General features: G+C 37.7%; 1 protein-coding gene across 1 annotated transcript in view; it reads left to right on the top strand.

Annotated features, from left to right (window-relative positions):
• The first annotated feature begins 6,391 nt into the window (after positions 1 to 6,391).
• Positions 6,392 to 26,398, top strand: part of MED13 (mediator complex subunit 13) — a 110,051-nt gene continuing 90,044 nt past the window's right edge. Inside the window, exons 1-3 of the mRNA XM_086686786.1 lie at positions 6,392 to 7,227; positions 9,015 to 9,249; positions 17,898 to 18,066. Of these exons, the coding sequence (XP_086542912.1) occupies positions 7,162 to 7,227; positions 9,015 to 9,249; positions 17,898 to 18,066 (470 nt within the window). The 5' untranslated portion in view covers positions 6,392 to 7,161. The remainder of the gene's footprint in view (positions 7,228 to 9,014; positions 9,250 to 17,897; positions 18,067 to 26,398) is intronic.

The following is a 26,398-nucleotide window of genomic DNA, read 5'->3' as shown; positions in this document are numbered from 1 at the left end:
ATGTTACTATTAAATCCCTTACATATATGCAAGTTCTACACGGTAGAATAATCCTAGAATAATCTTCCCATTTTATCACCTCATTACATCTTCTGAATTCTTTTGAACCTTTCCTTGGGGGAAGAGAACATAAAATCGCAAACTGGGTTGTATCTGGGTAGGAATTATCCTGTGAGACCAAAGTTCTGTGTGGAACTTTTTAGTAGGAGGAGTAGGTTCAGAGAATGGCACTTGTCTCCTCTGTTAACTTTGGCTACTCTGAGAAAAATCATCTGCTCAGTAAGAAAGGAATGCTCAGCATTTTGCAAAAGTGATTTCCTCTAGCTCCCTGTCTTCCTTGCTGATGCCTTAATAGAGGGAATAATTGTGAAGCAAAAAGGATGTTTTTAGATAAGCTCCTCTTAATTAGTTCAGGCGTCTTCACTTCCTGACTGGATTTCCATAATGCCCAGAACAAGTCTCCTGGCATCTTGCTTCTAAAAACAAATCTTAGTTCGGTACTCTCATGTTTAAAGTTTTTCAGTGGTTACTCATTCTCTTCTGGAAGAAATCCACACTCTTCATAATTTGGCCGTAGGGTTACTTCTTCAGCCTAATCTTTTCTTACCAACACTAAGCTTTCCGTTCAGCCCCCACCCATCTCCACCCCATCCCTTCCTTCTGTCCCTCTCCTTCCCCTTTCACCTGAATCTTTCCTAGCTCAACTTAACTCATCCTTCAAGATTTAGTTTCAACTGTCCCTCCAGGAAGTTTCTCTTGAGCCCCTCACTATGGATTAGGTTCCCTTAGCACACTTTTAGAGACCTTGGGCAAGTTGTTCTCTAAACCTCAGTATGCCAATCTAGAAAAGTGGGATAATATAGCACTTATCTCAGAAGCTTGTGGAAAGGATAACATAATTAATGCAAAATACTTAGCACAGTGCCTGACGTATATTGTTACATTTGAGGTGTTAAATCATAGCGATTATTTAATTCAGTCTTTCATAATTGAGAAAACTGAGATCCAGAGCAATCAAATGACCAGCTCAGATAAAATAAAGAAAGGGGGAAGGAGATATTTGATTTGCTTATGAAGGATTACAAACCAAATTTCAAAGTGAGGAAATTAGGGGGAATTGACTTCAAATTTAATATTAAAATAAAACATGTATTGAGAAACTTGTGTTTGAGAGTAGATGCTACACTACTAAGAAAAATGGCAAGTCAGTCCAACCTTGAAGACAGTTTAGGATATTTAGCACTTAGAACTAAAATGTTTTAATTGGCTCAACTTACTAATTTACATTGTTTATTTCTATATTCAACGAAACAGTGTCTGTGCATTCACTCAGCCTTTTTTTTTTATACATTGAATTAAATACAACATTAAACCATTAACATGACCTTATGAAAATCAATATTGTCCCCAGGCTCAAGACCACTCACTCTACAGCTTAACTGGTCCTTAGTTTATAGCTTTTGACTGTATAGACGTGTATTACTCAACATAGTAGCCACTAACCACGTATGGCTATTGGGCATTTGATATGTGGCTAGTGTGAAATGAAATGTGCTGTAAGTGAAAATACATGTGTATTTTGATTCTGTGTAGATTTTGAAAGATTTGGTTTAAAAAAAAGGCAAACACTATCTCAATAATTTTTACATTGATTACATATGAAATTGTAATATTTCTGTTATGTTGGGATAAATATATAATTAAAATTAATTTCACCTATTTCTTTTTTTTATTTTTTTTAATGTGGCTACTGAAAAAGTTTTAATTACTTCTTTAGCTAACATTACACTTCCATTGGATAGCTCTGCTCTAGACCCTGGGATTTTTCAGAACAGGTGGGGAACATTAGTCCTAAAGTCCGACATTGCCCTTTCCTAGACTTTCTCTGTCTTAGATGATGTATCTGTCCCCTGTCCTGGAGGCCAGGTACATCCACTGTCCTTTTCAGAATGGAGTCCCTAAAAGGGTGAAGGAGTTAGAGAACAATTTTAAATGTAGATCATTGAGCAAATTCACATTTCAAAGGGTCAAAGACAATAGGTGATTAGCACCCCAAGGCAACTGTCTAACATTCACCTTAGCATTCCTGATTGGCTCTCCTATTTTACTTAGATTATCTCCTTTGTCACAACAACTCTAACATTTGGGTGCTATTGTTGCATACATATTTTACTAATGAGTAAATGGAAGGTAGGGAGCTAGCAGGCAGTGTGGAGTTTTGATCCTAGTTGGTCCAACTATCCAATTGCCATATCTAGCAAGATTATGAACTCCTTGTATATCCGATGCCTTGTTCATACATGACCTGACACATTAACTAGATAGTAAATATGTGTAGTAATATGTATATGTAGTATGACTTCAACCATGTCGGAGATATATATGTATATAAGGAAAAGTCTGGAAGGAAAAACATCAAAATGTTAAAAGATGGTTGATTATGAATGGTGATGTAATGGGCATTTAAAAAAATTTTTTTAAATGTTTATTTATTTTTGAGAGAGAGAGAGACAGAGTGTGAGCGGGAGAGGGGCAGAGAGAGAGAGAGACACAGAATCTGAACTAGGCCCCAGGCTCTGAGCTGTCAGCACAGAGCCCAATGTAGGGCTCGAACCCATGAACCACAAGATCATGACCTGAGCTGAAGTCAGATGCTCAACTGACTGAGCCACCCAGGCGCCCCTTGGGCATTTAAAAAAAAAAAAAAAAAAAAAAAAAAAAAAAAAAAAAAAGGTGTACACTTAAAACGTTTCATCTTTACACTTTTCTGTATCTTCTAAACTTTTGACAATGTGCATATACTGTTTTATTTCCATTACTTTAAAACTGACACAAAATAGCATTTTAAGAGAAGGTAGGTGGTTACTGACATGTTCTCTGTGTGCTGATATTGATCTTTTCTCTTCTTTCCATGATGTTTCCATTCCTCTCACATTTGGTGTCCCTTTCCTCCACCTTGTTTCTCCATTTTCTCTCAGTTTCTCTCTTTTGCTTTTTCACCCCTCTTTCTCTGTCTTGCTCCTTTCATGATCCTTTCTGGGACATTTTCTCCTGGGTCTTCCATCTCCTCTCTCTTCTTTTTGACAAGAATGATATTCAAATGAAAGGTCAAACAAATGTTACTTTCCAAATGTTTCAGGGAGATTCTACCTGCCTCTGGAGTCCTGAGGAAGGTGCTTGAGTTGGGGCCTGAGCAATGGAGGGTGAGACTTCCAAAGAGGATGGCTATGTTTTGGATAAAATAAAAGGTGGGGAAGGACATTTCAGAGTGCCAAAAGCAGTGGGAACAAAGATCTGAGGATTCTATCAGGGAAAAAAAGATGTGGAGAGGCGCTCTTACCTTATGGGGTCTGGGAATTGCTGTCTCCCTGGTGCTGGCACTCAGAAAGGATGTGGACTTCAGCTAATTTGAGCTCCTGGATTAAATTAGTCTTGGTTGTATAATTGACTTTGATATGTGGCCTTTGGATCTGAATTGGGCTTAATAAGATTTAACTGCTTCAAAGGGCTTTATAAGAATTCATTTTATCCTTTAAATCTGATTTCAAATGCTACCTACTTTAAGATGCCTTCTCTGACTTTGGTGCTCCTCCTCCTATTGTGCCATAGTTGATACATGCCTTATTCAAGCAATCACCTTCATCGTATTTTATCTGATTCTGTGGGAAATGTTTCCTTTATTGCCTCTTTTCAGGAATCTTGAGAGACAGGCAGGTATCTTATTCATATTTGTATCCCAGGCCTAGCAAAGACCAGGAACACACTCAGTTAAGCACGCAGATGCTCAATGTTTTGTTTTGTTTTTTTTAAAATTCTTTTAATGTTTACTTATTTGAGAGGGAGAGAGCGCGAGCGCGCATGTGCATGAGCGGGGGAGGGGCAGAGAGAGAGAGAGGGAGACACTGAATCCAAAGCAGGCTCCAGGCTCAGAGCTGTCAGGACAGAGCTGGACGCAGAGCTCGAACCCAGGCGCCTTGAGATCATGTCCTGAGCCGAAGTCAATCGCTCAACCAACTGAGCCACCCAGGCGCCCCTCAATAATGATTTTTATTTATTTTTTTTTTAATTTTTTTTTGCAACGTTTATTTATTTTTGGGACAGAGAGAGACAGAGCATGAACGGGTGAGGGGCAGAGAGAGAGGGAGACACAGAATCGGAAACAGGCTCCAGGCTCTGAGCCATCAGCCCAGAGCCCGACGCGGGGCTCGAACTCACGGACCGCGAGATCGTGACCTGGCTGAAGTCGGACGCTTAACCGACTGCGCCACCCAGGCGCCCCATGATTTTTAAAAGTATTTTAATAGCTAACATTTAGTAAACACTGTGGCAAGCCCTATACCTACAATGTGTCATTCACCAGACACTTTAGGAGAAAAGTACTTTTTAAAAAAAGTTTATTTATTTATTTATTTATTTTGGGGGGTGCTGGGAGGGGCAGAGAGAAAGGGAGAGAGAATCCCAAGTAGCCTCCGTACTGTCAGAGCAGAGCCTGTATGGGGCTCGATCCCATGAGACATGAAATTATGACCTAAGCCGAAATCAAGAATGATGCTTAACCAACTCAGCCAGCCACATGCCCCCCAAAAACACTTATTATCTTCATTTTACAATACAAAAGCAGAGAGTAGTAGAAATTTATTTCATCTGAAGTAAAATTTAATCCAAGATCAACTAGTAAGAGGCAGAACTTTTTCTACAGGCTTTGGGCTTTAAGATTTGGGCTCTTAATCATCATAGATGAATGAATGGTTGACTAAAGAATGCTTTCCATTCCATGGCTGTAGAAGTGACATGGAAGAGCCCATCATTTATATTATAAAGGCAATTATGATGTAAAATTATGGTAAATCCTAACTCAAGAAAGAATGTTTCTTTCTTTTTTTTTTTCCTTTTTTTGAGAGTGTGCACACCCACATGTGTGAATGGGGGAGGGGGGAGGGAAAGGGAGAGAATCTTTAAAAAAATTTTTTTTTAATATTTATTTTTGAGAGCAAGAGCGACAGAGCATGAGTGGGGGAGGGGCAGAGCAAGAGGGAGACACAGAATCTGAAGCAGGCTCCAGGCTCTGAGCTGTCAGTACAGCCCGATGTGGGGCTCGGACCCATGAACCCCCAGATCATGACCTGAGTCCAAGTCGGATGCTCAACTGACTCAGCCACCCAGGTGCCCCAAGAAATAAAAATTTTAAAGACAACAAATACATGAAAGAAAGTTCAACTTTCATCATCAAGATGAGAGAGAGAATCTTAAGCAGCCTCCACTCCCAGCACAGAGCGAGCCATGCGAGGCTGGATCTTTTGACCATGAAATTGTAACCTGAGTCCAAATCAGGAGTCGGAAGCTCAACTAACTGAGTACCCAGGCACCCCCTAACTTTTGATTCACCTTTACCTCTCCTTCCCTTCTTCCATTCTCTCTCTTACTTCCTTTCTCTCTCCCCACTGTTAGGGGAGAGAGAAAACCTCAGGGAAAATGTTTGAATTCTTATACTTAAGTGTAATCTAGTAAAGAATTGAATGTTTTATAGGGAAGGGAACTAATATCTTACTTGCCACTTCTTACTATTCATTGATTTGCAGATTTACAAATATCAAGCACCTACTGTGTTCTAGGAACCTTGTTTTATGCCCTAGTGATACAGCGGTAAACAAAACAAAGTTCTAGTTCTCACAGAGATTATACTGGTGGGCACTTCACTTAAACTGGTTCACCAACTCCTCACAATAATCTTATGAGGTAATGATGACAACAATAATAGATAACTCTTAGCAATGCAGATCTATCCCAGGTACTGGGATACCTGCTTTATATGTATTCATTATCACAACAATCCTGTGAGATAGGGGGTATCTCTTTCCCACTTCACAAATGAGGAAACTGAGACACAAAGAGGTGACTAGCTCAAGGTTTGAACCCCAACAGTGTGGCTCTCTCAGGCTATTAACAACGAGGCTATATTGTTTCTTATACATTTCTTTCTTAGTATCACAACTTTTAAGGGTCCAAGTTCTATCTCAGGTCGTCTGACTCCCAAGCTCGGAGGTTTGCAAAACACCTCAGTGGTCCCCTGGAAAAAATGAGGATTGAGGATGCCTGAGAATTTTTACAACACTTTCTCTTACGACGAAATCAAACTGATTTCCACGTAATTATCAGATTTGTGATACAACCCTCTTGCACTGCAAATTCCCAGCAAGGAACAAGGTAGGGCCTGGGGCCCGGGGTCATCTTACACTAGCTGGGGCACCCAGCAGATGGCGCTATCTTAGTAGCCGCCAGCTGGTTGTCCGGTCCCCAGGGCTCACCGCCTCCGCCGAAAGCTTCCCGGCCCTCTCTCACTCCCTTCTCTCTCCTCCTCCCCACGGAGCCCGAGCCCACGTGACCTCAAGGCGGCCAATGGGCGAGCAGAGAGGGCGAGCTGGTCCCTGTGGCCGCCATTAAAGCGAAGGGAAAACCCGTGAATTCGGATTAAAGGGGGAAAAACACCGCCCGCTGGGCCCACAAAATGGGGGAGACTACGGCGTCCGGGCGGTGAGGCCGCAGTAGAGCAGACTAACGTTAGGCCGGCTTGGCCCAGGGACGACACGAAGACACAGCCAGAGAATGGTCTCAGCCCGCAGACGCCGCCACCACCTCCGCCGCTGAAGAGATTCTGGGCTTAAGGACATCGCCGCTGCCGGGCCGGGGGCCTGAGCTTCTCTCCCGGTTCTTGCCCTTCCTGCCCCTCTACGGGCGCCTCCCCGCCCGGGAGAAGTCTCCAGGGCTTGTGCTCTGCCCTCTCGGACTCGATTTTAATTATTTATTGTGTAATTTATTATTTTTCCTTGTGGAAGGGGCCCATATCCCCTCTGTCCCCCAGAGAGGAACGAGCGTCCGCGGGCTCCGCGGCGGCTGCAGTCCGGCCCGCGGGGCGAGCGCGGCGCGGCCCTCCCGCCGGCCCTGGGCCCCGGGCGGCTAGGTGCCGGCCGGGCGGCGGGGGCTGCTCGCGGCGGCGGGGGGGGTGGGTGGGGAGGGCGGGCGGCCCGGCGGCCTCCTCTTCCACCGCTCCCCCAACCACCACCCCCCCGCCCTCCCCGGTGTCTGTGTTTCTCTCTCTGGTCGGAGGCGGCGGTAATGGCGGATGGTGGGTTGTGGCGCCGGCGGCGGCTGCTGTGAGGGACGATGAGTTCCTCCTTCGTGCCGAACGGGGCCAGCCTGGAAGATTGTCACTGTAACCTCTTCTGCCTGGTAAGTGCCCGGGCCGCGGGCAGAGGCCCCGGCGAACCGGGGCGGTGGGGGAGGGGGCGGCGAGGTGCGCCCTTGGGCCGTGGGGGAGGGGGTCCGGGTCTGATCCAGATGCCCGAGTCCCTAAGCTAGGCCCAGCCAGAGCCGGCGTGGCGGCCCAGCTCCGCACCAACCCCGGGCAACGCGTTCGCTCACCCACCATCCTGGGCTCTGGTGTAGGAGTGCTGGCTTTTTTTTTTTTTTTTTTTCCTTCCTTGTTTCTGACTCTTTCTCACCATAGTCCTGCCTTCAACTTGTGCTCCTTATCTGGCTGGACACTCACATTTCCCTCTGTGTTTCTTAACTATTGCTTTTCACCTATTGACCGTGTATCTTTCTTCACACTTTGCATATTGCCCATTCTCCCTGTGCCTTTATGCCTCACTCCGGTAGTTTGGTTTCCCCCAATAAACAGTACCCCGGAACTTAGATACTAAAAATCTCTTTTCGTTTTACGTTCTTCTAATGAGTCAAACTAGCAGATTAGTTTTTTCCTCCGATGAGTTCATATCTCTGTATAAAAACCAGTAGATACTATTTCATATGTTTTCTCTTTAAACTTTGAAAACAGTTTACCGTTTTGACAATTTCTAGCCATCTTGCTTTTATTACATTATGTTTGTGTGAGAGTGAAACGGACTAATGGACGTGTCATGATTTTGCACTAATTTTTTTTTTATTTGTCTTTTGCTTGTATTTTTAGAATGCTTTGAGCAGGCTGCTCCTCGTTTTATTGAAAAGTCTAGGGAAGTTGGATGCAAGAATGACAATTGTATAGGTTGGCCCAGTTCTGGGAACATCCAACTGTTAAGACTTTGAAAAGTACCAACTGTTGCAAATATTTAGTCCTCGGTTGGGCAGTAGCTTAGCTTCACCCATGATTTAAAGTTTCAGTGACTTTTTATATTTTCTGTGCTATGAGAAATATTAAGAGAGAATCTGATAGGTAAGTGAACTGAGTGGGCGGAGCACAACTAGTTGGCAAGTGTAAACTGCCAGTCATGTATCAGCAGTTTCATTTTTGGCACTTTAGGCTTTACACCTTTAAGCGCAGTAAAGAATTACTGAATTTCCTCTGTCGAATTTCTTTCACTGTGCCAAATAGGGATTTTTAGCGCCCTTCTCTCTTATAAAATGTTTTCTTGTACAATGTCCATTAATCAGCATCATCTTCAGATGTTAAGACATAACAGCAGGTTTTACATTTCTGGCTCCGTCTATTTTTGGTACTTTTAGTATCAGGTTCTTTGAAAATAGACTACTACAAATCTTGACAGTTCTTTGTGAGCACCTATTTCACTTTTCCTAAAAGGGATATGTGAAGAACTAATAAATTTTTTCAGTTATAGTTCACGTTTCTTTTCATTAGAGACATCACTTCTATAAACATGGAATGATGAGTCTTTAAAAATTAATTTTCTGTTACAAGTGTGACCAGTTGGAACAGAACTTAGGAAATGTTTACTAAGTGTGCAGTATTAAAGTACATGTTTGTATTTAACATTATTACATTTCTTTTATTTCTCTTTGGGACACAGTATTTGTTGCTATTCAGTGATATGTCAGTGTTAATTTTTTAACTGTTTCTGGTCCTTAAATTTTTGGTTCACTTATCAAACATTTTTTTTTCAGTCAATCTGCTTTAATATCTTAAGTATATATTGAAAAATTATAATGTCTTAAAGGGACTTTAAAAGTGAGTGCTTTTGACTTTGAGTGAATGTGCAATAATCACGCTTTCTTTTCTTTAGGCTGACTTGACGGGAATTAAATGGAAAAGATATGTATGGCAAGGCCCAACTTCTGCCCCTATTCTGTTTCCGGTGACAGAGGAAGACCCCATTTTGAGCAGTTTTAGTCGCTGCCTTAAGGCAGATGTACTCGGTGTTTGGCGGCGAGATCAGAGACCTGGAAGAAGAGAATTGTGGATATTTTGGTGGGGTGAAGACCCCAATTTTGCTGACCTTATTCACCATGACTTGTCAGGTGAAAGCAACTTATCATTTCTAAGTAATGATACAGCAACATTGTATACTTTTCCTAAAAATCATTTATATTACAAATTGAGATGTTTTTGTGTGTGAAACACTGTTAGGTATGAAGCCAGATGAAAATTTAGCTTATTTCACTCTGGTTATTTTATTTTACTTAAATTATCCATACTGTGGTAGGCTTTAGCCTTGAATAACTGTTCTTTCACCACCCAGCTTCCTTGTGAACTTCTTACAGACAGGGCACAGGGAAGACATGTTACATTACCTAAGAAAAATGGAATGGGGGAGCATAAAGTTCCTGACAGTAATTTGTAGGCATATGTAACTATTTGAGTCAATTTTGCCATTGCTGTCTACTGTATGAATATGCAGATAGTTAGAGGGGTATCTAGAAATGTTGTAACTTTCTCGTGTTTTTTCAGATACATATTTAGTTATTGTTATATTAACGAATGAAAGCATATGTTAATTGTGTTATTTTTGGAAAGTGATTCTTTTATTTTAGATACTGTTTCATCAAAGACTATCATTAAGATGAGACTAGTGCCAACTTATTTCGCTTATATAGAACATGGGGTCATAATCAAAAAAGTTACACAGAAATAATTTTATTATAAATGTATCAATAAGGTTACTTCTGTCTTATTTTTGTGACTTTTAGAACTAAATGTTACTTTAGAAAAAGAAACTCTAGCTCTCTTATAGTAATCACTGATGCTTTTGCTTACTTTGACTGTAAGAATCAATGTTAACTGAATCTTTGATGATAGGAATGTAAATGATTAGTTATTTGCATGTAAGGTACCAACCACTTCAGCAAGATGTTTGGTAATGATTCTTGACAGGTAAATTTAGGATTTTTAGATAACTAAAAAAAGCATTCTTATTTGAAATTGAGTACTCTGAAGTTTCTATTAGTGTCCATTTGACCTGTAAGACCTATTTTATTTTTGGATGTAATGTAATCCAGGTGGCTGTCTCAAATAAGCCCTTAGTAAGACTAACTTTTCTGTAGGAATGTATGTGTTATATTTGTTTTGAAAGTCGCCTTTACCTTCTAATGAACAAACCCTTCAGTGCTAATCCTTATTTTGAGAGTGATTGCAGTTCTTTTATGATAAATGCTTTCCGGCTTTTCCAGCTTTCCTAATAAGATCCCTGCTGGAGAGATTATTTCTTAGTTCTAAGTATGCAGTGTAGTTCTAAATATGTAAAGTGATGTGTTTATATATATGTACATGCACAAATATATGATATATACATATATATGAGATATGAAATTTCTTCCTGGCATCAGCAAGATGCTGCTGCTTTTTAATTGTCATGTCAAAAGGTAAGCTTGCCAGCTTCCTTTTTCTTCCATTGACTTTGGTATGCTGGAGTTATTTTAATCTTTATTTTAAGTGGTCATAAAAACCACCTTACAAAAATTTTGGGAACTATTTTAATGATGTTTATAAACTATAGATAAAAACTAGTTGTTGATAAACTATAATGCTGACTTGGGGATTTTAGTGTTAATAAAATTGGCAGAGCATATGAACAGACCATTTCCCCCCAGATTCCATGTAATACATTTTGTGAAATCAAAGAATTTTAACAGGTGTGAGGTATTCAGTTTTACCATAGTAGGACTAATGTTTTAGAAGTAAAGCCTATTAAAGTTAAATGAAAATACTGTGTGGATTTTTTTTCTCCCCTAAGTTTCATGTTATGCTAAATGTTTTCTCCTAAAACTGGGCTACAGTTTAAAAAACTGCTTCTGTAGTTTAATTTTGCTTTTTTGCATAACTAAAAAAAATGGTAGTACCTGTATTTTAAAATATTGATCTTGAATGTAAATGAATATAATTTTGGCATATTAGGTTTTAATTGTTGTTAGATTTTGCTGAATGCCACTGAATGGGAATTAACTTTAAAAATTTTGTCAAAGTGAAAGCAATTGAAATAGTAAAGCAAAATATATTAGGAGTAGTATGTATAATCGTAATTACCGTTCCAAAGCCTGTTCTGTAGTGTGTATAGTCATTGGTATTTATGTAATGTTTTAGCTTTCTCCCCCACCCCCCTTGTCATTTACTTTAGAATGTTGTTACTTAAATCAGACATATCTTAAAGAATAATAAGGTCTTTTCAGATGGAGTATATTTGTCTAGCCCTTTTCTTTGCTCCAGGGACACCGTCTGCCTCCCTTTTGGGATAATTAGTCTGCCTCTGTCTGTCTAGCTAACCCCTTTTTCATTTCTTCCCATCTGTGGCACTCTATTCCCTTCTTTTAAGCTCCCCTGAGAAGAGAGCAGCTGGACAGTAGGGGTGGCATCAGCTGCAGGAGGCAATCCTGAGTTCCAAGTGGAGGTGTAGCACTGAGGAAAGGGGAACCGGAAGGACCCAGGTGGTAACTAAAAAGCTGGTTAATTTAGTTTGAGCTTGCTTTTTGCAGGCACAGGCAGTGCCCTTCTGTTTGGTTCAGCACCTATGACATCTTGTTACTGAAATGTTTGTGATTATGGTGATATTTCCCTTCTTGGTGGGGAAAGGAGAGAAAGCATTCTATTTTGCAAAGAGTAAAATTCTGTTTTTCTTATTAACTGAAATATTTAGTTATAAAAGTACAGAATTGCCTTTGCTTAACCCCTTTCTTCGTGTCATCCTTAGTGTATTTTTAAAGATAAACTCTTAATTTTAAAAGTTTTACATAAAATTTGCAAAGATAGTATAGAAAGTTCCTATATAATTATCACCTAGCTTTTATTTTGAGTATCTTATGTATTGTTAACATTTTTCACAACTAATGAACTGATAGTGATACAGTGGTATTAACAAAAGTCTATACGTTATTTGGGTTTCCTTTATTTTTACTTGAAATTCTTTTTCTACCCTCTGCCTCATCCAGGATACTGCATTTAGTTGTCCCATTTCCTTAGGCTGTTCTAGACTGATATTTTCTCAGACTTTTCTTGTTTTGATAATCTTGATAGTTCTGAAGAGTCTGATCAGGTTCTATAGTGCATTTTAAATTTTGTCTGTGTAGCCTATGTTTGGGTTCCTTTCTTTTCAAGTGTAGATGAGGTATAGAAATAGAATGTAAACTCACCTTATAGCTAATTGGTAGAAATCTGTCATGTTGCTAATTGGTAAAAATCTGTCACAGCAAACCAAATCTATTTTGATACTTCAAACCCTCAGTTATTTGTTTTGTAGCGTTAGTCAATACTGTTTAGTAATTTCCAAAGACCTAATGATTTTTGGGTTAGGGTTTGTGCTAACTAGTATTGTCCTAACTAACATTCCAGGAAGACATTCGTTCAGAATATTCTTTGAATCCTAAAGCCAAAAACTTCTACTTACTACTATTTTTTTTTAATTTTGTTTTTAACTTTTTGCTCTTTCCTCTGAGATTGGGTAGTTGAATCAATATCAGTATGTGTTTTTTTTTTTAAATGTTTATTTTTGACAGAGAGAGACAGAGAATGAGTGGGGGAAGGGCAGAGAGAGAGGGAGACACAGAATCAGAAGCAGGCTGCAGGCTCCAGGCTGTCAGCACAGAGCCTGATGCGGGGCTCAAACTCACAGACTGCAAGACCATGACCCGAGCTGAAGTCAGACCTTCAACCGATTGAGCCACCCAGGGGCCCCAATATCAGTATGTTTTGATAGAAGAAGGATTAGGGAACAAAATTCCTCTCTTGATTACAGCCTTAAATTTCTTTTTTTTCTTTTTTTTTTTTTTTTTTTGCTTTAACATTTGTAGCAGACCTCATTTAGTGGTTGTGTGATAGAAATATAAAACTGGTGCTGGGAAAATTTTAGCTTAATTTCTCTGGTCACAAGTCCTATCTATAGTGGGCAGGACTGATTTGTTCTTTTAAGTGTGCTATTAGTTTGCATCAAAGCAAGATTGTTTTATTACCATTAGTGTGTCCTTGAAGGAGAAGAATTTTTTCTGGGTATTTTTGTTTTATGCCTTCACTTTTTTGGAATTTTATTGCTGTCATTATTGGCTTTTAGTCTGTCCCTTAAATAAGAATAAAAACAAAACCTCTCCTGAAGGTTTACATCTTTTAAAAAAAAATTATAGTAAGCTAGAATGTGATGAGACTTTGAGAAAACTTGATACCTTGAGAACTAAAAAAACAAAGTCAGGGCTAAAAATACTTGTTATTTTTTCTGGCTCCTGTGGTGTATATATGGAATTTTAGCTACGTGTCCAAATACTTTTCATTATACAAGAATTTCATCATACTACTGTCAAACTAAATGGGCCATTCGTTAGTCTTAGAATTTTAGATTCTTTTATTGAAGGATATTAATTATAATGGAATTTAACCTTGAGTAGCAGCTTTAACAGGATTAACAAATAGATAAACAGCAGTGAAGTATAGGAAACTAGTGCAGCCAAACTAAAAACTTTTGTTCTCTAGCTACCCTGAAGGGAGTTAATTCGTTTTTGTCTTCTTCCATAATTTACTTGTGACCCAACTTTTTTATTCACTTGTCTTTTAGGACAATTTTGTTTGTCCTGTTTATTCTGTGTACTGTCCATTTTGAGCAAGAAACTATATTTTTTTAAACCTTCATATCAAAGATAATCGTCAACATATATTAGGGTATTTAAACCAGAGCTTTTCAGGTTTTGCCAAAGATCAATGATGCTGTCAGCTTAAGGCTCTCAGTGATATTTGTTGAGTGAATGACTGTGAATGGGCAATTATATTATTCAAGACAAACGCTGAATTAGACGTTTAAACATTTCTTTTTGGGGCGCCTGGTTGGCTCAGTCGGTTGAGTGTCCGACTTCGGCTCTGGTCATGATCTCGTGGTCTGTGAGTTCGAGCCCCGCGTCGGGCTCTGTGCTGACAGCTCAGAGCCTGGAGCCTGCTTTGGATTCTGTATCTACCTCTCTCTCTGCCCCTCCCTCGCTCATGCTCGCTCTCTCTCTCTCTCTCTCTCTGTCAAAAATAAACATTAAAAAAAATAATAAAAATAAAAACATTTCTCTTTACTCTTTCAGGATATTTTTTTTTCAGGTAGTATTTTCTGCCATCATTTTGACCCATTCATTATTCATTAGTGTATGTTGTGTTTTAATAGTTTGTCAAAATTATTTAGGAAAAGATTCCTTTTTTACTGGTCTATTGTTGAAATGTTTAAAGATGTCAGTTTTGAGAAAAATGTTGAATATTAGGTATTAGGTGTGTCAGGTCATTTGTTCTTTTCATTTTTTCCTCCACTCAGAATTATTATTTTTAAAGATTTTATTTTTAAGTAATGTCTATATCCAATGAGGGGCTTGAATTCACAACCCCCCAGATCAAGAGTCATATGTCTACCGACTGAGCCAGCCAGGCGCCCCACCACTCAGAATTATTTTAATGACCTATCACATAGTTTATCATCATCGCTGTAGTCTTGTATCCTCAGGAAAAAAATATTTTATGGTTATCAAATTTAGCATGTGAACTTTTGTATTGTTTTTTTCAAATAGATACTTTGTAAAAATTTTTCAAGTAACGATGATGAAGAATTCTAATGCTAAGAGTTCTGATGGAAAAGTACTATAAACAAAATTGAACCTGTTTTCTCTGGGGATACAGATACAAGAGGAGAAAAAACATTTAAGTGCATTAAGCAGACTTTTTCCATTAGGCTATGGTTGATTAAATTCAAAAGAGCTAGGTAAAGATTTGCCATGTGTTCCCCTCTACCTCCCTTCTCTATTGTAGTACTTGTGTTGCAATTCAAGGACTTGTTTTAATTAGTGTAAGAGGTACATATCATTGTCTTGGGTGGGTTGGTTGTACCATTTCACTTTTCATATCTGAATACAACATGTAGAGAAGTATTTTTGCTATGGTTATTATAACATCAAGATATTAGAAGCTTTGCTCAGTAGTCTCTTATTTTTAAGTGATTCCCCCCCCCCCCCCCAAAAAAACACCAAAAAAAATCTTTAGGCTTTTCACTGAGTGTTAGTTATTAGGACTTATTTCCTCAGCAGTGAAAAATGAAATTATGTTACTCTAGTGTAATAGTTGCTTAGTTACTTGATGTATAGGTGAGGATGTACTTAAGATGTTTGTTGGCTTAGAAAACCCTAACAGGTGGTGGTTTTATGCCTAAATCCCATTTAGTGTTAATGAAAATTGTGGGAGTTTGAGGGTATGATGTAAAATGAGGATAAGTTCACTTGAGTTTCTCGAGATAAAAGCATTAAGTTCACCTGAGTTTCCCTAGATAAAACCTAAAGCAATGAGAGAGAAATGCTTGAAAATTAATGCTGATTAATTTCCTAAACTGTATTTAGTATTCTTAAATCATTTAAATTCAGGTATAACTGGATTTTATGTTAAAAAAAAAAATGTATGTAGGGGTGCCTGGGTGGCTCAGTCAGTTGAGTGTCCAACTCTTGATTTCAGCTGAGGTCATAATCCCAGTGTCCTGGGATTAAGCCCTGCATCAGGCTCTGCATTGAGTGTGGAGCCTGCTTAGGATGGTCTCTCTTTCCCGCTGTCCCTCTCTCCTGCTCTGTGTCTCTAAGAAAAGAAGAAAAATGTATATAAATTATTGTATTATAGGCTTTTACTATTCCAAACACTTTTTTTTTACTCTTTTTGGGAAGAAGGCAAATTCATTCTCAAGTTTTAAGTGAATAATTTTCCGATATTTGAAGTTTATAGTAACTGTACAACTTTAATATGTAATGGTAATTCTGTGTCTTAGGTTTTTGTAGCTTTTGAACTTAGAACTAGTTAAAAAAGTTTTGGTAAAGATTTCTTGTATAGAACAGATGTTATAACCATTGTGCTTCTCAGAAGGTAAGGATTTTTGAGGTAAATGGCAATAAAAATACACTAAATAGATTACAAAGAAGTTAAGAACTGGAAGATATTCCTAGGATAACTTTCTTGGAATTAAAAACATGCATATTTTAAGTAATTATAAATCATAATTTGAGGTAAAACTTTTAATGTGACTTTAATTTTGAAGTGATAGAATCTGATTAGCCTGAAAGCACATTAAGATTTTTTTCTCTCAGCGACTCACAAATATACTTGTGATCTAGACCCTTAAATAATTAAATTGAAGTCCATGTGTGCCACTTCTCTTTTCTCCTAGCTTACTGTTTTCTTTAATAAAGCGAAACTCATGAAGTTTTGGCTTTAAATGGATACATATATATAGAGAGAGATAGATAGATCTATATAGATATATCTATATATGGTTGTCTATAATATAATAGAATGTGAAAGCCTTTTATCTTTAATATTAACGCTTAATATTAATGATTTAAAATTATTCCAGTTCTCAAGTATTGTCATTTTCTATAGCTTACCTCATTTTTTTTAAAGCTTACCTTTTTGGAAAAATAATTAATTGACTTGAAAGACTTGACTAATTTAAAACACTTTAAAAACACTTTAAAGAACATTAACTTTGTAGTGGCACAAATTTCTAGTGCAGTTGAAGTCCACTGTCATTATATGCTTTTTAGTTAATGTTCATTCTCCCATTTGTTGTGTAGGTTATGAATGTAAACCATGTGTCCCTCTAAACACATGCTTCTGCTTTTATTCAAAAGCATCATAGTTTATTATTTTTCTATGAGTGTAGTGTAGACATTTTTAGTGTTGAATTAAGAAAGGTTTTATGTATTTTTTTACTTACATTGAAAGATTCATATGTATATTGTTTACAAAGACATAGGCTATGAAATGATACTAAATTATATTTGAAACAAAATAAGTTAAAAAGCTCAAGTACAGTTTGTAGCAGTATTCTTTTGATGCTTTGTTAAAGGTATGAAAGGGATAGAGTAATACATTTTTGTTAAACTACATCTGGACTTCTCTCGAAATAACTATGTTAATATTTTTTTGATAAGTTAACTTGGAGTGGTTAATAGGTGAGCTGGCAAAATTGCTGCTTACTAATGAATAGTGAGGGTAGTTACAACTATATCATAAGTGCTATTTAAAATTTTGGTTTTTATATTTTAAAATTTCTTCCCCCAGTAGAGGATCCTATACTGAATAGTAATCATGGGAATCGTTTGTTTGAAACGAGACCTAAGGTGGCTAATAATACGTTGCTTGTTAGGCTGTGTGCCAAAAGCTTCCTTTTTATTCATCACTTATTTTTATAGTTGAGTCGTGGATTAGAATGCTGATGGACATAAAATGTTTTGGGTTAATTATTAACTAGCTAATTTTTTTGGCAAGCTGAATGAATAGAGGAATTAGGACAAGGTAACTAACAAGTAAGCCAGCTTAGAAATTGGCACTTCAGGTATAGAGTGTCTTTAATAAATCCCAGCTTATACAAATGGTCTTTTCATGGATACAGAAATCAAATCAGTATGTTTGCATTACATCATTGCTTTTTTATGCAGTGGGAAAATAATTTTCAGGTACTTTAGTAGAATATATGGCACTTAGGCATTTTATTCCATATGGAGTAACTTTGAAACCTGATATCTTAATGTGTAGAGATATATTGAAGTGATGGTAGCTCAATATTCTGAGGTGCAGAAGGTTTAATGTACTAAGTGGTAGGGGGTTTACGAATTGAGAGTTTAAATTGTAACACTTTTTGCTTGGCTCTGAGTAGATATAGTTTTTGTTTCTTTCATTTCTCTTGTAGAAGAGGAAGATGGAGTGTGGGAGAATGGACTTTCCTATGAATGTCGTACTCTGCTTTTTAAAGCAGTTCACAATCTGTTGGAACGGTGTTTAATGAACCGGAACTTTGTACGCATTGGCAAGTGGTTTGTAAAGCCTTATGAAAAAGATGAAAAACCTATAAATAAAAGGTAAGCTATCTTATTTAAACTCTTACTTAACATTTCTTAGGTTTGTTAATTTTTATAGCTTTACAGAGAATGTGGAGTAAAACAAGCTATCTTACAGACAGATGAATGAGGTTAATTTTGGCAAAGTACTGTAAGTATGTGATTTTCTCTAACCACTTCACCCTTTCTTTTACACATTTTAAGAATTTTCTTGAAGTGAGAATAGGTTGTGGTTTCAGTATAGTGGCCTAAATTTTTATTCGGGATGATAGAAAAAATGTAGGATGAAAGCAGAGGCTTAAGCAATGAACAGTGCTTATTTTAGTACTGTACTAGTGCAAATATATTCACAGTACTCTGTTAAGTAATATTAATACTTGTAAAAGATAGTGATCTGTAGTTATGTTTTGGATTGAGTTAGCTCTTTTCATTCCCAAACTTCTCATTTTGCTTTAAAGTAATTTAAATTTGTGCTTTTCTATATAAGACCTGTTTAGTCTTAGAGTATTTGTAATTTTCTTGAACTTTGAATTAAGCAAATTTATGACACTAATTTGTAGAGTAGGTAGAGGCACAGAAGACTTTTAAGATACCATCTTTTCCTGTGCAGTTAAAAGCTTTAGGTTGCTACAGTTCTCTGTGATTTAAATGGTTTGAGACACAGCCTGTTAGAAGATTTGGTCCCAAGCAGTTGTTAAATTAGTGAGGCTTCAAGAGAGATAAAACAGTGGTAAGATGGAATGTGAGAGAAGGGAAAAGGAAATATTTTAGTTTTCCCTGAAAGATGTGAGGATATGAAGTAAACATTTGGTTATGTTGTATCATTGCTGAGATGCCATCTTTTCTGTCTTATGTGCACATCTTTTTTTAATGTTCTTTTAAACTTCTCTTTTTAGTTTTATTAGAATGGATGAGTAGATAAACCTGGACAAATCAAGGCTCTTTTATTTTTTTCTCTTTGAAAATGAACATAAACAAGAAAATTAATTGTACAGGTTAGGAATGAATTCAGTTGCAAAAGACAGAAGACTTAACCACTTGCCTTATGTAGGAATTGATTTTTCTCAATTGCAAGGAATCTGGGGGTATATATTTCAATACTAGTGCATTGGTTCAGTAATGTCTTCAAGGACTCAGGTTTCCTGGACTTTTCTTCCATGTCGTCTTTAGTCTTTGGCTTTCATCCACATGGTCCCAGTGGGTGTTGTTGCTTTGGATTTCACTCACAGTGAATTCAGGCAGGAAGAGGAAGGGAAGAATTTAGACGGGGTGACCCTTGAATCAGAAAATAGTTTCCTTCTTAGAGACTTTAGCTGACATATCACTGTCTATCCTGAGAGAAACATATTTTTATGTGGAAGCATTGCTACTCTGAACAAAATAAGGTTTCTGATTAGAAGAAGAAAGAGAGAATAGACATTTGGTAGGCAATTAGAAGAAGGGGAAATACAGGTTGGTAATTAGCAATGCTCACCAAATACATAATACAGTTTTAAGAAGTCAAGCAGATTACTAAGATCTAAAATGATGAAAAGTTGTGATCCTGAGCCCCAACTCCTAGATGTGCTCCTTATACGCATTCCCTTTTAATCCTTTTAACTTTCTTTTAATTTACCTGTTATACATTTTAAAGCAAGTAACATGCTTACTCTTGAGTTTTCAGTTATTCAGGATTAATCTATTGACTTTGTATTGATGGTTTAGTTACTTTATACTCTTCCTCCATCCCAACCACTTGGACATTGATATACTTGTATGTGTTCTTTTCCCTTTGTTTCTTTCTTATCTTGCCAATAAGATTATAAGCGTTCATAAAAAATATTTACTATGGTTATATAAATACTATTTATAGCCAAGCCATATAGTATATTAGGATTATATTCCATTTCCTCTGTATCTTTTTGTTTTCCTCTGTTTTCATGATTATTTCTTTTTTCACTTAATTATCTATGTCAGGGATTGGTAAACTACTACTCCACAGGGTAAATATAGCCTGCCACCTGTTTTTGTAAGTAAAATTTGATTTTAACATAGCCATGTTCACTCATTTATGGATTATTTTATGCCTGCCTGCATACTACAGCACAGCCAAATAGAGATAGATGACCCACAAAGCCTAAAATATTTAGCCTAAAATATTTATCCTCTAGTTCTTTTCAGTTCTAGTTTTCTGACCTTTGATCTATGTACTGATTGGTGATTCACTCCCAGACTATTTACCAGAAGCACAAATCTTCCCTCCCTTCCTTTAAGTAGTTTGTGTAATCTATTAGTTTCTTTTTTCTTTCTCTCTCTTTTTAATTTATTTTTGAGAGAATAGAGAGTGTGTGAGAGTGCACTCAGGAGAGACAGACAGAAAAAGGAAGAGAGGATCCCAAGCACCATCAGTGCAGAGCCTGGCACAGGGCTTAAACTCCCAGACTCTGAGATCATGACCTGAAGCCAAAACCAAAAATCAGGACACTTAAACAACTTGTGCCACTCAGGTGGCCCTCTGTGTGTTTTTGTTTGTTTGTTTTGTTTTTTAAGATTTATTTTTAAAGAGCATGAGCCAGAGAGAAGGGCAAAGGGGGGGGGGGGGAGAGAGGAAGAGAGAAAGAAAAAGAGAGAGAGAGAGAGACAGAATTTTAAGCAGATTCCACACAGTGCGGAGCCTGACACAGGGCTCAGTCCATCACCCCGGGATCACGACCTGAGCCAAAATCCAAGAGTTGGACACTCAACCAACTGAGCCACCCAGGCTCCCCTCTCTTGTCACTTAATATCTTTATTTGTGGGGCAGCTGGATGGCTCAGTTGGTTAAGCATCCAACTCTAGATTTCAGCTAAGGCTATGATCTCACAGTTCATGGGTTTGGGCCCCACATTGGGCTCTGTGCTGACAGCACAGAGCGTGCTAGGGATTCTCTCTCCCTCTCTTTCTTTTTTTTTTTAATTTTTTTTTTTTAACGTTTATTTATTTTTGAGACAGAGAGAGACAGAACATGAACAGGGGAGAGTCAGAGAGAGAGGGAGACACAGAATCTGAAACAAGCCCCGGGCTCTGAGCTGTCAGCACAGAGCCCAACGCGGGGCTCGAACTCACAGACTGTGAGATCATGACCCGAGCTGAAGTCAGACACTCAACCGATTGAGCCACCCAGGCGCCACTCTCCCTCTCTTTCTGCCCCCTCCCCCATGTGCCTTCACGTTCTTTCTTTCTCTCTCCTAGGATAAATATTTTAAAAAAATATACGTTTGAGCCCTTCATTTTTCAGTTCTAATTTGGACTGGTTGCTCTATAGGCTCGTTTCACAGCATTCATCATGGGAATTCCCTTTCCCTTATTTCCTAGATCTCATGTTTGCTTTTTTTGTCTTAACTATTTTGGTAGTGCCTATCCACCAGTAGTTTCCTAAGAAGGGAGTACATGAGAAGTAATATTTTGGGATCCTGAATATCTAAATTACCTCCTTTTCTACTCTTGAGACTTCTGGGCACTAAAATACTGATTGGAAATTCTGTTTGTATGTGAGTAACTATGAAATTGCAGGCTTTAGTAGGGTGACTTGTCGGGGACCTGTTCATTTTATTGGGTGCCTGCTGCCTGTCTATCTGTATGTGTCCCTCCCCACCCCCATTCCTTTAAGCTAATTGCTTTCCCGGAGGAGTCCTTTAGTATCCTAACTAGAGAGTATAAGCTTGGCTGCCGATGTTTAGGGAGTCTACTGGGGAAAGGGGGCTGTAGTTGTACATTTATATTGGGGAAATACTATACTTGTATGGTATTTAGATTTTCACTTAATTTCTCTTTTAAATACATCATTTCAGCTGTATCTAGTATCTTTAAGTGCAGAGTCCCTCTGTTTCATCCAATTCAGAGTGAACTTGTAAGTTTTCCACTGATCTGGAAAGATGTAAAGATCCTGTCTACAGGATGGAGAAGTAGGTCTAGGAGTCTGACTTATTTGAACTTTCATTCTTTCTCTTTTTAGTTACACCATGCATCCACCTTCAAAGATCTACCAGTGTCTTCAACTTTTGTATCTCTCTGGGATTCGGGATTCTGTGGGTTTAATTTATTTTTTACCTTGGTATCTTCCCGTTAGCCCTTATTTACTAAGTTAGTTACTATTTTTGCTTTTGCTTGCTAGCTCCCCAAATTTTGTGATCATGTTTTGTCTGTTGCCTTTACTTCCACCATTCTCTTTGTGCTTCTCCTGCCTTTTACTATCTATTTTTGCTTCACAAAGAAGTAGAAATAAATGAATGTGTTCGATGAGCCATGTTAGATACTGGAAGTATCTTTATTTCTCTTCATGCAAGAAGTTCTCTTAATGGGCTATTATTAATAGAAGATACAACTTTTCATATTGGAGATTTCCATAAATCTAGTAGATTCTACTTGTTATTTAATTCTGTAATTGAGCACTAGTGTTTTTCTGTGAGCTGACCCATTTATTTATTTATTTTTAAGTTTATTTATTTTTGAGAGAGGGCATGAGTGGCGGAGGGGCGGCGTGGGAGACCAGAGGATCCAAAGTGGGCTCTGTGCTGACAGCAGTGAGCATGATGCAGGGCTTGACCCCATGAACCATGAGATCATGACCTGAGCTGAAGTCTGACACTCAACTGACTGAGCCACCCTGGTGCCCCAGGAGGCTGACCCATTTAGAAGGGGGACTAAATTCAAATTGTGTTTTATTAGTGGGGTGGTATCAGAAATAGTATATGCTCTTTTGAATTACTCTTGAAGGATAGTTGTGGTACAAAACTGATTTTATCCAGGAAGAATAAATGCTGTTCCTCAAATCTTTTTTCATAGGAGCTTACCTGCCATCTCCCCTCCCTTTAGAAAAGCAAGTAGAGGGGTACCTAGGTGTCTCAGTTGGTTGAATATCTGACTTTGGCTCAGGTCATGATCTCACGCTTCATGAGTTCAAGCCCCGTGTCAGGCTCAATGCTGCCAGCTTGGAGCCTGTTGCCTGCTTTGTATTCTGTGTCTCCCTTTCTCTCTCTGCCCCTCCCCTACTTGTGCACATGTGCGCGCTCTCTGTCCCTCCCAAAAATAAATAAACGTTTAAAAAAAAAAAAGGAAAGGAAAAAGCAAGTAGAAAAACCCAGCATATAAGTCTGTCAGTTGCTTTAAATTATGGTTTGGGACTACTAACTTTTCCAGTGAATTCAATGGAATGATAATTGGGAAGGTAGATAAAGATTAGATTATAAATTAGTGCACTTCTAGCCCATTATGAAGCTAACCCATTAAGCATAATATATACTATTTTTGTTCACTAATCAGTTCACTTTTTGTTAAACTTGTATACACTTTCTTAAAAAGAATTAACAGTTGTCAAGGAAGGAAATTGTTACTGTGAAACTGGTTTGATTTGAACAAAGGAGAAAATACTATTACTGACCTCTTCTTCATTCTTCCTCCTTTTATGCCCCTTAAATATAGATTCTCATCTTCTAATAATCTGGACTTCAGTATAGCTAATTTTCTGATTAACTGTAACAGTCTTTAGGGACTCAGGAAATGGAATTAAATCTAGTGGTATAGCTAGGTTAGCTGTAAAGAACCCCTCAACTATATGGGTAATTAACCACAGAAATTTAAGAAGCTATAAGGATAATTAACACAGAAAAATTGAAAAGAATTACTTTTAAATCTGCCATCTTCAGGTATTGTTAAAAGAATGATCAGTGTTTTGTCTTAACAGTTTAGGTGTTTTCCTACAGTGTAGGGGGCTCTATCAGATGACAGTTGCTGTGTTTGGTAGTAAAAGCACAGGTAAATGGATGTAGTAAGTACCAGTGACTTACTAGCATTACAGGTGCCCCTAGTAAGAGTTTTAAATGCTTGTAGGAATGTACACAGAGTAGAAAGTTATTAGTAAGGATTTTTTTTTAAGACTGCTAATCCAGGAGCACCTGAGTGGCTTAGTTGGTTGTGTCTGACTCTTGATTTCCGCTCAGGTCATGATCTCACGGTTCATGAGTTCAAGCCCTATAAGTTTGAGCCCTGCCTTGGGATTCATGCTGAGTGTGTGGAGCCTGCTTGGGATTCTCTGTCTGCTCTTCCTCCACTTGCACATGCGCTCTCTCTCGCGCGCACTCTCTCTCTCTCTCTCTCTCTCTCAAAATAAACTTATCAAAAAGACTGCTAGTCCAGTATCTTACAGTATGTATTTACATAGGAGTCTGCTAAATGGCAGTTGAGATCGTATAGGAGAGAAGTTAATAGGGAACACTGAATATATACCTTAATTTTACTATGTTCCCTCAACTATGTTCCCTCAAATGTAGCCGTATAATTAAGTTCTATGCAAAAATATATTTGGTAAATCTGCTTTGAGATTTTTACTGTGTAAGATACCTTTAACTTCAATTTTAAAGGCAGTGTAGGAAGTATGTATATACACATATATAAGATATATGTATGTGTATACTTACATGTGTATATATAAGTAAAATAAACCTTTTCTGGATAGAACATAAAGGAGATGGGATCAAATGTCTGTTCTGTATGTTCTAAGCCGTTACGGTTAAGTATTAGCAAAGAGAGCCTGGTTCACAGAGATTTTCGTCTTATGGCGTGAAGCAGGCAAAGTTCACAGGATGGAGAGGAGTACATCCCTGAGTATTTGTGCAGAGTTAATTGTAACTAGAATATTAGGGCAAAATAAGGAAATATAATCCCTATTTTTTTTCTTTTAAAGAAATTTTAGAACCCTGCTATTCAAGATAGTAGCCCCTAGCCACTGGTGGCTATTTAAATTTCAGTTAATTGAAATAAAGTTGGAATTCAGTTTCTCAATTTCAGTAACCATATTTCAAGTGCTCCTGTGACTAGTGGCTATTGTATTGGGTGATGTAGATAATAGAGTATTTCCATCATAACAGAAAGTTCTTTTGGATGGTGTTGTTTATACCAGAGCCTTTACAGTTATAATTAAAATAATACTTCAGGAGCTTTCCTGAATTAGTTGGTCAAGCTTTTGTTATTAAGGCGATACATGAAGGAATATACTTTAAATTTCACCCATAAAACTGTTTATCTTTACTACACCTGTGGTTTCTACACAGTGACTTTAATATTTTAATAAATATAAACACAAGATTTAAATTTCATTTGGAGATACATTAGCAGCCATTTTATATAGCTTTAGGATGTCCTTTGGTTGGGTTCCTCAATACCTCTGAAAACTTGAACTTCTAGGTAAGATAAGAGCTATCACTATTATTTTTTCTAAGGATTCCTTTTCTTTCTTCCTGCATTCTAAGGTAATAGTGTCCAATGGAAATTTTGTGAGTTACAAATGTAATTTTATTTTATTTTATTTTATTATTTTTTTTTTTTTTAATTTTTTTTTTTCAACGTTTATTCATTTTTGGGACAGAGAGAGACAGAGCATGAACGGGGGAGGGGCAGAGAGAGAGGGAGACGCAGAATCGGAAACAGGCTCCAGGCTCTGAGCCATCAGCCCAGAGCCCGACGCGGGGCTCGAACTCACGGACCGCGAGATCGTGACCTGGCTGAAGTCGGACGCTTAACCGACTGCGCCACCCAGGCGCCCCACAAATGTAATTTTAAATCTTCTAGTAGATACATTGAAAAAGGTAAAACAAAAAACCAGGTGAAATCAATTTTAATATATTTAACTCAGTAGATCCAGAATATCATTTTAGCATGTAATTAATTATGCAAAGAATATTGAGATATTTTACTTTTCTTAAATAAGTTTTTGAAGTTTAATGTCTATTCAGTAATTAGAGTACATCTCAGTTTGGACTGGGCACATTTTAAGTGCTCAGTAGTCACATGTATATATTAGCTGTTGCATTAGCAATATAGTTCCAGGACTTTAAGTCCAGCTGAGCTTGGTATAGTGTTTATTGGTAAAAGATATTTTTTATCTGGTTTTCTGAACCCTCTTGGAATTGTATGTTAAATTTTGAGACTCTCAAAGATAGGGGAAACCTTCACCTATCTCAAAGTACCTACTATTTGCCCAGTTGGACATAGTTGCTGTCTTTTTTTTTTTTTCCCCCTCTCTGCAGCCTGTGTTGGTCTGTCATTAATGTCTCTTCAAGATTATTATGTGTCCTATTTTCTGAAATCTTAAGTGATGATATAATAGTACTTATGACCCATGAAATTTCTCTAATGCTTCAGTCATTAGGATTTACATGGTCAGTTTTCTACATTCTCATGCTTTCCAAAAGCATTTATGAGAAAAATTAAGTGCTAAGAAAGACTTCTTCCTTTTTTCCTCTCATTTGAGCTTTTCTTACTATCATTTCTTAACATGGTTTTTACCATAGACTCCTATATTCTGTCCTTTTGAACTATTGGCTTTAGATATGAATGA

Source organism: Puma concolor, chromosome E1 (assembly GCF_028749965.1).
Source record: "Puma concolor isolate L17-30 chromosome E1, mPumCon1.1.hap2, whole genome shotgun sequence".
Classification (NCBI taxonomy): domain Eukaryota; kingdom Metazoa; phylum Chordata; class Mammalia; order Carnivora; family Felidae; genus Puma; species Puma concolor.
The sequence above is the reverse complement of the archived record's forward strand: the minus strand, read 5'-3'. Positions and strand labels throughout refer to the sequence as shown.